A 12,680-nucleotide genomic window follows, 5' to 3' on the forward strand; every position below is an offset into this window, starting at 1 on the left:
TAATGACTGAGAAGGTTTTTTTGGGGAGGACTTCTTTAAGTCTAACAGTAAGAGGCAGCAATTTTCTTAGAAAGTCCGTTGTTCCTTCTCACACCTGTGAAAGATAATTCTGCTACTATATTACTATATCATATCACTTAAATTGTGATATAAACTGCTTGTGTGCGATTTAAATGACTTTGAGATGTACTATAAGACGACTAGCCTATACTATTTCATTTTTAAAGTTTTATTTATTAAACCAATTTGATTAATTGATCAATAAATACAAATATTTCTGAATAGATTAAAACATTGACTTCGTTTTATTTCAGCTTTCTTTTTCTTCGTCGTCGTCTTCTTATTTATGTGTTATATTGCCGTTTAATGAATGAATGAATATCTTTATTGTCATTATCCAACTGTTATTATATTATATTATTATCTATTATAGATCAGTCGTCAAGACCATAGCAGAGAATGTCTAATATGGCGAGAAGTTTCACTCTCTACACTTCCGGCTTCTGAACTGGTTGCAGTTCCACTCTGATTCCATATGAGGGCGCTCACAGGACGAATGCAGAATGAATGGAGGTCAATGGCGGTATACCCCTCAAAATCCACTTTTCTCAAGATATAATTTTTTGTCTAGTAATTTGAATGTTGTATTCGAAAGGAGATGCAAATAAATTACACATTGCTGGGTGTTAGATTTTTTAGAGTCACTTATTTGCTTTAAAAAGTATTTTAAAATGTCAAAGACGTCATACACATTCACAGTCATTAGCAGAATGCTAGCGTGTTATGGGCAACAACAACACAATCTGTAAGAAATCGAAAGGACATAAGTACTCGTTCATTCAACTTTCGACCTATAAGCCATGTTGAACTTGCGAAACCTACAATCAGATCTGAGATTTGTCAACGGCAATCGGGTGAAAGGGACCCATTTAGCCGTCTAGCCCCATAGACTCCCATTCATTTTGCACTCATGGCGATCGCCCCCAGTGGAAAATTCGGTACAATAAGACTTGAGTGGGAACGCTCTCAGTAGACAGTCAACAACAACACAACTGACAGTTACTAGTAGCAACCACAGAGCGCAGTACTTCCGGGTGAAAATTCACGTAAAAGTCTCTCAAATATGGCGGCCCCCTTGGAGTTGTTCTGTTGGAAAGGCGATTATGGATTACCTTCAGTAGATGTGGACTGTTTAACGGTGCTGGTAAGAGAGAAACTCGCCGGCTGGATGTCTATCGCGGTAGTTTGGTCTGTGTGGTGTGTTTTTCGGGATTCGCGTTAATTGTGTTGTAGTTGTGTGTCGGTGGTCAGAGATGGGAGGTGACTTCCAGCGCGCGACTGACGGCTCAGAATCACACGAGTCTGCATGCGCTCATGATTTAAACTCTTATTCGATAGATTGATTGATTTATTGGTTCAGTGGATGGGTTACAGCAATAACAGCAGCTTTAATGATGATAAATGAATGAATGACACTAGGTCAGATACACTGCTATATGTGTGTGTTATTCCAGTCACTAGTAATAATATAGACTTTTACATTTTCTAATATTTAATTGTTTAAAATATATAATATTTAATTTGTTAAAATATATAACAATGGAACTCTTATTTCATAATATATTTTAAATTAAAAAGTAGAAATTATATGATCAATCATTTGCATTTGTGCGACCTTCAAATGTACAATACTGTGAAGTTATTTGTCATTTTTATTGCGAATGACTGATATCCTTAAGATTATGCTCACTGATGGATGCTCTGCAGTGAATGGGTGCCGTCAGAATGAGAGTCCAAACAGCTCATAAAAACATCACAGTAATCTACAAGTAATCCACTTCAGTCCATCAGTTGTCAAGTCAAGTCACCTTTTTTTTTATACAGTGCTCTTAATAATATAGATTGTAACAAAGCAACTGAACAGCTGTTAACCTGAAAAACTGCATGTTTGTCATGAACAAATCCATCAAGATGATCTAAACTTTAGACTAAAATACTAATCCTCTCTCTTGAGTTCTCTAAATTGCTTTCTGCAGTGAAAAAGTAATCAATGTTTACAGGTGAAAACAGTTCTAAACCGATATAATGGTGGATTTTGATGCATTTTCCACTGGAGAAGGCATTATTATGGATTATGGACTCATATTTTGGCGAAAAGTGATGGCTAAGAAGTTGAAAACATCTTAGAGGTGGATTTGTTTCTTAAAAACAAAACAAAAACAAAACTATTTGGACTCTCATTCTGACGGCACCCATTCACTGCAGAGGGTCCACTGGTGAGCAAGTGAAATAATGCAAAATTTCTCAAAATCTGTTCAGATGAAACAACAATAACAGATGAACTACTGTTTTAAGGATGGCACAAGCAAACTTCTTATAGTTACACTGACCCTCTACCCCCTTAATAATCGAGATGATGAGTGTTCACATCTAATATAAAACTCCTATTTTTAATTTGATCAATACTAGTGTGCAGAGGCCATGTGTGTCTATTATCACCCGTCTTAGTAGTGTGGGTGATGGTAGAGAAAGACAGGGTTGTCTGCTCATCCCACACAGCTGTCTAAACAGCCAGCGGTCTGCGTGTGCTGGGAGCGAGTGAAGGGTCCTGCAGTGCCCAGGTCCAAACAAACAGTAACCCAGAGCTTCTCAGGTTTCCAGACAGTGACGGGAAGGAAAACGAAACCTCAGGATGAATGACTGAATTCAAACTTCTTTTCATCATAAATGGCCATGCACTCATCCTGCTGTTATTGAATCATTCTGTGGTCTAATTTTAACGGCTGGCGTAACGTTAGAACTACCTAGATTCTAGATCTAGTTTTCACTTCTAACCAGGGAATTAAATCAGGTAATTTCACTAATGCAGTGCGGTCACAAAACTGGTGCTGAATACAGTTTGCCAGACTGTTACATAAAACCTTCATTCATGTTTTTCTAAGATGGTCTGTAGGTTTCAGAGCAGTAGCAGATGAAGCCAGTGGGCTTTACTGAACGAGGTGAGCATTACTTTAACTGCAGCCAGACTCTTTCTAAAGCCCTTTTCAGGTTACCAGATCAAGCCCTGCATCTCAACCTTAACCATCTTGTGTTTATGTCTGTTTTATTACTGGTTTCGGTTCTTTATTGTTCCATGTCATCTTTAATTTCGGGATGCATGATTTATTTCTGTTCCAGACGTGCTATTACTCTTGTGCTCTCTCAGTTTTACATAAACAGAGGAAAGATAAACGATGATGAATTCTTTTCCTGCTAAATGCCTTCTCAGCACGGCAGTCAGAAACCAGAAACCGCAGACCACACTGGAATGTAGAGAGCGTTTGATCTTCTGTAATGGTGCCGTCGAGACCGGCTGGAAGTTAGATGCTATCTCAGGTCTGATCAGATTCTCCCTCCTCCAGCTTTGTCATCGCTCAGAGATGTGACTTGCGTAAACTCCTCTGTGAGTGTGAGAGATGATTGACGTCTCCATGCTCAAGTTAATGCAGCTGACTGGAAACTGTTGTTTACTAACAGGGCTTGGAGTGAGTCCAGGATTAAATTCCCCCGGAGGCAAACTTGAGACCCTCCCAGACACTAACTCAACTCAGCACATTTTTGGACGGCACAATTAGTGACTTAACCATTGAGCCCCTCGATGTCTCAATATAGCAGTGTAGCAATGCTCAGATTATCCTTTTTTACACACACACACACACACACACTCATTTCAAGACATGATTTATTTATATGACTTATTTTAATGCACATTATTTAATTGTTTAGAACATTGTAACAGAAAAAGGCAGCTAGTTGTCGAAGCAAAAATGTTAATTTTTACAGAAAATAACTAAAGCTACATCAGAAAAAAAACATTTATCTAGACATAAAAACTAATAAAAGTGCACAAAATGAATAATTAATACAACTTTTACGAAAATTCTAAAATAAAATAGGAAAAATAAAATAAATAAATGCTAGAATATTGTCAGTGATACTAAAATAACATTGATGCACAATGACTTCAATTTCAATACAGCTTGTAAAAAAAAAGTCAAAAAAAAAAAAAAAAGGCTGGGTCCTGATTATTTCCAAATGGTTCATATACACTAAAAATATGATTTTTCAAATAAAACAAATACAAAAATTAAACCTATTAATGGAGCGCATTTTAAAAGAAAATAGTGTTTAAATTTATGAATAGTTTTTAACTGTACTTGAATAGTATAATAAAATAATGATTTTACTCTCAGAAATCAACTGTTGCACTTGGTTGCTCTTTAATTTGTAGCTTGGCATGAATGAGTTAATCTTTTGTTTTCTCTGTGTTTCTGTTCTCTTAGGCCTATGCCAAGTTTGCTGGTGCTCCTCTTAAAGTTCACAAGATCACCAACCCATGGAGAAGCCCTACAGGTGAGTTCCCCTGCAGAATCGGGTCAGGATTCACTGCTCATCTGATGCATGAAGCTGTTAAAGTGAGCTACTGCCGAAGACTGAATGACTGCTGCACCAGGGAACCTTAGACTGGTCATTACACCCTCTTTCAGCTCGAGTCAGAGTTCAAAAGGTCATCGGTTAATGGCTCAAGCATCCACTGACTTCTAGAACCCTTTGAGAATTGAATACACTTGTGCTTAAGAGAGTGTGTTGAATTGTTCTCAAGATGTTTTCTCCTCCGAAAGGGACTCTGCCCGCTCTGAAGACCAGGGAAGAAGGAAGCATCTCTCAACCCAGTAAGATCATCATTCATCTCAGGAAACAGGTGAACACCTCCCTCTCCAGCACGCTGACATGCTTTGGTTTTAACCATTTTTCTACACTGCTGATTACATTTGTATGCTAATAATAATAATAGTCACCTCATCCAGGGATCTCAGTAAAATGATTCCTAATGGAAAAGTCTGCCACATTTTTAAAGACCGAACGCGTATGATGTAGAAAGTTAACTTAAATTATACGCCGAGAGACAAATGTGCCTTTTAAAAGAGTACCTGTCAGGTTATGTCACTTTTGTATTATTTAATGAAGAAAATAATTCCGATTCCTCGTGACTTTGTTGGTGATGGAAGTTGTTTTAGTTGTAGGGAGAGCGGTTTCCCACAGCTTCTGGCGGTGGGTAAATGACCTTTTATAGCTTGTTAGTGCTGAACTAAGAGAGAAATTGACTGATTTTATTGCTTGAAATCTTCCGTCGTTGTGTCCATTTAATCCTTAAGAGGGATTTTGGCTTTGACATCCAGAAATGTATAAACACATCATGGTTAGATTAACAGCTGTTGTCATACTGCAGCTGCTGCTTTGATTGTTAGTCGCTGCTTTTCCAGTAGATTAACAATATAGTACAATTCAGTGGAAATGTGATGAGTGCCATTAAATACTATCTCTCGTGTTTCAGAAGTACAATGCAGACTATGACCTATCAGCGAAGGAGGGCGCAGATACGCTCGCCTTCGTCTCTCTGCTGGAGGAGAAACTGCTGCCTGCACTGGTGAGGAGCGTTTATAAAATACATCACTTGTATATGGGACACACCTCTTATACACTGCAAAAATGATTTTCTTCCTTGGTAATTTTGTCTTGTTTTCTAGTATTATTTCTAGTTCTTGAATCAGGAATTTACAGTAATTTAAAGTAAAATGACTTCAGATATTTAAGTTGGCTCATGATGCTTTTGGGGAACACGTCCCTATAGAGCTCAGTGAATTCAAGCATGGTTCTGTTATGGGATGCCACCTTTGCAATAAGTCTAGTTTCGTGGAGTTTCATGAAATGGGCTTTCGTGGGCAAGCAGATGCATGCAAGCCTCACCAAGAACAATGCAAAGATCAGATTGAGGGGAGTGAAGCACGCAGAAAAAACCTGGAAACCTGTTCTGTGGAAGGATGAATCACGCTTCACTGTTTGGCAGTCTGATGCAAGTCTGAGTTTATCAGATGCCAGGAGAATGTTACCAGACTGATTGCACTGTGTAAAGTTTGGTGGAGGAGGGATAATGGTAGCAGGCTTTGTTTTTAGGGTCTGGGATATGCCCCTTCCAACTTCCAACTTGATTTCAACTCTGTGGTAACAGTGCCCCGGTGTTCAAATCCAGGTCCGTAAAGACATGGTTGGATGAGCTGGATGTGGAAGACCTTCTCTGGCCCACACAGAAACCTGACCTCAAGCCCATCAAACACTTTTGAGATGAACTGGAACAGAGACTCTACTGGATCAACAAGCAAAAGTGACTACAGAAATGCTCCAAAACCTTGAGAAAAGCCTTGCCAGAAGAGTGGAAGCTGTTATAACCGCAAACGCAAGAATCAAATCCATAGAGATGTCTGTGTAATTAGAATGCAATGTCCTTGTTGGTGTAATACACAGTAGTTTTGTTCAAATAGTGTACCTCTGACTGAATAATAGATATTTATAGGCTTAATACTGTATCCAATATACACACACCTTTTAAAATTTTACAGTTCATATGGCTCCTTGCAAAGCTCTTTTTTCCTTGAGCTGGACTCTGCATGATGACAGTCAAAAGATGATGTTTGATCTTTCACTGTCCACCTGAGGACATCGGTCGCACAGCCCGTTTTCCTCTTTTAACCTGCAAAACAGAGGCATTATCAGTCTTAGTGGAGTTCTTAGAAACCCATATGTTTCTGAACTCTTGTTTTTGTGTAGATCTACACACTGTGGATAGACTCTAAAAACTATGTGGATGTTACACGGCGCTGGTATGCAGAAAACATCTCCTTCCCTCTCAACTTCCTGCTGCCCAACCGCATGCATTGCCAGCAGCTGGAGAAGTTGAGGCTCGTGAGGGGAGACCCAGTCCTGGAGCCCGGCGAACAGCTGGAGAAAGAGGTGAGAGCGGAAGGTTTTAGTTCAGTCGTTCACCCAAAAAATGAAAATTTGCTGTACATAAAAAAAAAAAAAAACATGTGCTGAGTGTGTTTTTGTGGTGGTACCTTACTTAACTGGTTTAGACATTTCATGAATAAATAAATGCCTCCAGTAGGTGGCGACAAGTCCCTGCCTTTAGTGATTCATTCATTCAAATGATTTGTTCAAAACGGCCGATTCATTTAGAAATGAAGCAAGTGACAGACTTTATGAGTAGACCATTGAAAGCCTTTAATTTTCTAAAAAAAACGACCTTACGTGTGCCTTTTAATCCGGAGCGTCTTCTATATGGATCAAGGCGCTCTGTCAAAATGTGGACATTCCCTTTAGCACAGCAGCATCTAGTGGATGCATAACACAAAACTTTATAATCCGGTGCGCCCTATATATGAAAACAGTTCTCATTTTCATTGGCGAAACAGAAAAAGCAGCCAATTTTGTGTCCATAATGTAACTCAGTCAATATTAATTTCTAGTTATAGTTGAACTGTTGTATAAAATCAATGCAACACACACAATCACGGCACTCTTGATTCTGTGATATTGCTTACCTTTATAACTATAAAAAACAAAAGACCCATACAGGGATATTTTTAGCTTTCGTAACTCAAACTATAGATAAATATTGCACACCTCTACTGTAGGTGACCTTTTTTTTTCTCCAGTAGAACAGTAAAGACAATTTTTAGCTGAAACGGTGATCCATAGCGATTCATAAAATGCGAGGCAATGGCTACTGTCACTTTGAGAGTTAAAAAAAGCAACTACAGGCAAGACAAAATGAATACCTGTAACTACTGAGGACATATTGAGGTCTTATGAAGCAAAACAGTCCGTCTGTGAAAGAAACGGCACATTATTTGTAACAGTATCCCATTATTAGCTTATCCAAACTTGTCATCAGTAGATTATTTTGGTATATTTCAACAAAAGCTGTTACATTCAAACAATGAAAACAAATTGGAAAGGCCATTTCCATATGTAGTCTCTGTTTTTAATAGTCTGTTGGTGGTCTACATTTGTTTCAAAGACACTTCTGGATGGTTCTGCTGGATCTCCGTCATATGTTTACACAACAGAGAAAGAATTGGGTCAGATGTCTTTTGTGTTATCACTGCTTTGTGTGGGTTTAGAGGAAGAGACAGTTATGAGCGAAGACAGATATACATTTCCTTTTTACAAATACTGCCAGCAGTTATGATAGATTGTTGTTTTGTGTTGGAAAATTAGATGTAATTTTTGGGTTTGTGTTTCTGCTTTGTAGCTTTATCGTGATGCTTTTGAATGTATGACCCTCCTATCACAGAGACTGGGGTCACAGAAGTTCTTCTTCGGAGACTCGTAAGCAACACCAGTTGTGTGTTATTTTGTAATCTGTGTATGTATGTGTTAGTGTGTGAAATCATGCGCATCTGTGACTGTGAGGTTTCCTGTGCTCGCAGTCCGTCATCGCTGGACGCGTATGTGTTTGCACACCTGGCTCCTCTGTTGAAGATCAAACTGCCCAATGGAAAGCTCCAGCAGCACCTCACCTCTCTGAACAACCTGCAGCAGTACTGCACCAACATCCTGGCACTCTACTTCCCCTCCGATGCACGAGGTGCAGATCGTCACATTAAAAACATTTGGCTCTAGTATTTTTAGTAGTAGAAGTAGTAATATATTATTATTAATATATATATATATATATATATATATATATTAATATATAAAGTATAATATTAATATAATACATATGATAAAAAAAAACTAAACTTAATTTTTATTTAATATAATTTGGTTAATTAAAAATAATAATTAATTAATAATAATAATAATAATAATATTTAAAAACAATAATAATATTAGAAATAATAATAATAATAAAGTTTAAGTGTGTATATAAAGGTTAGTTTAAAATAATATTAATAGTAATATTATTAATAAAAAGTATTATTGTTATTGTTGATGTTAGTGTTGTTATTATTATTATTATTAGTAGTAGTAGTAGTAGTAGTAGCAGAAGTATAAATATGATGAATATAATACAAATAGTAATACCAAGAAATTACAACGACAACAATTTAACTGATCATGGCTAGTCATAATAATAGTAATAATATGATTATTATTATTAGTAGTAGTTGTTGTATGAATATTATGAATATAATATAATGATAAATAAGAAATAATTGACTTTATTTAATGCATTATTAATATTACTATTAATATTAATTTGATAAGTTTTATTCAATTAACAATGATAAAATAATAGGAGTATTAGTAGCACTAGTAGTATAAATATTACAAGTAATATTACTTTAATTAAACTTAGCTATAATTTAATAAGTTTTTCTTCTACCTTCATATTCTTCTAATTATATAATAATATCTTCTAATAAATATGATAATACAAATATATTTTAATACAAGTTTTTTTTTTACAATAATAATCAATTAAACTTATTAAATTAAGGTCATAATTTTATATTTGTATTATTATTAGTAGTAGTATTAGAAGTAGTAAATATTATGAATATAATATAAATGATACAAAACTTTATGCAAAACCTAAAATAAAAATGGATTATATTTTTGTTAAATACTAGTTTATTATAATTAACAGTATTGATCATTTAATTTAATATGGTTCTAAAAAAAAAAAACATTGTTGTGAATGGAAAGTAAAACAAAAGTAACAAATCATATCTGAATCTTATTTTTGGACCTGGTATAATGGGAACGCAAAGATAACAGGGTTCCTTTCATTCTGTAAACTTTTTGGTCTGAGCTTGGTTCATTTAAAGTGGACTCAACTAACCCTAAACCTTTTCCCTGAAACGAACCAAAATTAAATGTACCTTCTCTGTTTTTTCAGAGGCACCAGGTCGCAAGACTCATGCTCAGCCTGATAGCAGCGACTTGGACAACGAGCCCCACAAGCGGCGTAACCAGGTGCTGTCCGTTCTGTTCGCTGTGGGAGCCATGCTGGGTTACGCCATCCTCACCGGGATCGTCTCGATCAAGCGTGAGCGGCCACAGCTGAAGAACTCAGGTCATGATGATGGAGATGAAGAAGATGAGGACTAAATAAAGAAGAAAACATGGGATGGGAGACAACAGGGGACAACAAGTGCACACTATCACTCACCTGCCATTCAGAGTGAAGCTGCACACACCATTACCTCAGTTCTTTATAATCTCCCATCATGCATTTGTGCGCTACAACAGAACCACTCACTCGCTGTAGCCTCAAGCGAGCCTATAATGGTGCTTTTAATAATTGTTAATATAATTGTTACTATAATAGTTGTGATCAGTCATTTTTCCAGGTCATTTAAAGGTGTATCATCACAGTTTAAATGTTTTATCTTCTGGTCAGCATTGAAGTAAACTGGGTAACATTTATCTTCCATATTAAAACGACAAACACTAAAATGAGAAAACTGGTCTTTGCTTTATTTTAACAGTACTAGTTTTCACATAGCAATCCATGCTCGTATACATCATACTGTATATACATCATCACGGCCTTTATGAAAATGAACCATAGTTTTATTTTAGTAAAAGTGTAGTAGCCATGTTTTTTAGCCATATTACTTTTTGTATAACCTCAGTTTTATATATTTAAATCATGGTTAGTATAGCAAAACCATGGCTAATCTGAGTTTATCGTAGGTATACAAAAAAACAAACATGTTTTTTGGTTTTATTTGTAGTAAAACCAATGGGAAACTTAGGCTGAAAACTAGGAATACAGAAGAAACATTACCAGCTGCACCATTGCACTTTATCACTTTTAGACAAACTGTAAATATTATATTAATTTGGTGCAGTGACCTGATATTCAGTCCTGCAGACTAAACATGCTGTCAAGCTCTATTAACGTTTCCAGCGCATTGCAGAAGTCACGCAGAGTAAACCTGTCAGACTTCTTATCTTAAACCAACCATCTATGAGCTCTCTGACCACTCAAGACTCAAAGACTCATAAATCAGACAGATTTTAAAGCTCCCCTGAGAAGAACTCTATTATTTCATGCCAAACATTGCAGTTAAGTCCGAGTCTGTGGCTTATACTGCTGTAGTCTCTCGCTGGAAACCCAAGGCACACTGGGGTCGTCCATTCTCTGAGGCCAGAGCTGCCCTAAAGGATCTCTTACTGGGGTTGAACCTTCTCAAAGAGCTTTCCTCAAAACAACTTTTACTGTCAGTCGCGCAACCGTTAAATCATGACGGGATTCCACATGTATTGCGCAATGTTTGGTTTGGTACATGCTGTTCATCTTCTGTATTTTGCTAGTCGATAAATAATAAAAAGGAGTCAGCGTGACTGTACCATAGCAGTATTTAACAGTTATAACAACCAAGTACTCGGTTTGAAGTCTTTTTCTGCATTCTTTCAGCATTACGAAGAAGAATCGGGTCATCAGTGTGTTCAATATCAGAGGATAAGAGAATTGTTTACACAGCTTGCGTGTGTTTAACTTTATTATTGGTCGACAATCTTGGGATGTATCTTGATAAAAATTTCTTTCTGGTAGACTTCTTCCGATTATGCTGCTTCTGCATTCTGAGTGTGGAGATTTCTGTGTTTTGTATGTAACGTCTGTGTAGAAAGACTCATGGGTCAACCAAGGTTACTCTCAGTTTGGTTGAACCAATCAATGGCGAAGATGTTACTAAACTATTTTTATCATGATTATGAAGTCACGCTGAATCTAAAACTAAGTGGCATGTGTTTTACAGAAAGAGAACACCCAAAAGAGCATGTTTCATAGGTTTGAGATGATAAAAGTGGTTAAAGGTAGGCTATTTGGTGACTTTCTGGCTTGTGGATGTTAGTTAATGTGATGAACTAGACTTGTGGTGCCTGATAGGAAAATATTTTCATACAGCATTTAATTACAATTAGACATTTCCACATATGTCAAGTCAAGAATGTACACACACTTGTCTCTGCCCCATCCTGAAAAAAAAGGGTCTTAAAATACAGTTGCTAGGTTTTCTGGGCCATGTGTACAGTTTATTGCATTGGGCCTCCTAGCTAGAAACATCCCTGTTAAAATACTACAACGTTTTAATTGACGGCTAACCACCAGAGCAGGGTAGACAAATCTTAATCCATTACTGATTCCAAATTACATGAAAACAATTGTAGTTAGTAACTATTATACATTTTAGGTAATATAATTAGATTGCTTTTGACCTAACTCATTTATCACATTGTTTTAAATATTGTACTGTATTGATATAAGAAAGAAATTGGGGAAATATGTTCCATTTGTTGTTATTAACAACATTAAGTGCATTAAACAATACATTAGGTCATAGTTTCCCAACTTGGGGTTTGTGAAGGAACTGAAGGGGGTTTAATTATATCATTAAAAAGTTAAATTAAATCATTTTAAAATCAATCAAAAAATATATCTCAGCCTTATGTTGTCCTACCCCAAAACCATACATCAGTGGAAAGCTAATTTATTTAGCTTTTCTGTTCAGTTAGATTAATCTAATTAAAAAAAAAAAAAAAAGTAAGTCAAAGCGTGTCTTTTTGGCGCCAAACAGTAAGCGTTTACCAGACGCTACAAAACATAGGCTAGACAAAATATTAAGATAAGTTCAATGTCATTTACCAATTTAAAACACAAGCAAGGAAGCACGTTATAAATAGTTAATTAATAGGGCAAGTATGACAAGCGAATTGTCTCAAGGACTTTCTCATAGCTTTATTTTGTACTCTGGGCGTAGTCCAAATGCTTCATTCACAAAACCCAAAGTCAGTAGATTTATTTTTAATCACAAAAACCAAAACGTTGAGAGATATTTTCATTA

General features: G+C 36.4%; 1 protein-coding gene across 1 annotated transcript; it reads left to right on the forward strand.

The window, feature by feature from the left end:
* The first annotated feature begins 1,057 nt into the window (after positions 1-1,057).
* On the forward strand, positions 1,058-10,292 carry mtx1b (metaxin 1b). The gene is made up of 8 exons (XM_026288521.1): positions 1,058-1,204; positions 4,323-4,392; positions 4,662-4,741; positions 5,375-5,467; positions 6,646-6,828; positions 8,132-8,208; positions 8,310-8,467; positions 9,725-10,292. Exons 1-8 carry the CDS (start codon positions 1,124-1,126, stop codon positions 9,934-9,936), a joined length of 954 nt encoding a protein of 317 aa, XP_026144306.1. The 5' UTR covers positions 1,058-1,123; the 3' UTR covers positions 9,937-10,292.
* Positions 10,293-12,680: the final 2,388 nt, after the last annotated feature.

This window comes from Carassius auratus, chromosome 19, assembly GCF_003368295.1.
Source record: "Carassius auratus strain Wakin chromosome 19, ASM336829v1, whole genome shotgun sequence".
NCBI classification, from domain to species: Eukaryota; Metazoa; Chordata; class Actinopteri; order Cypriniformes; family Cyprinidae; genus Carassius; species Carassius auratus.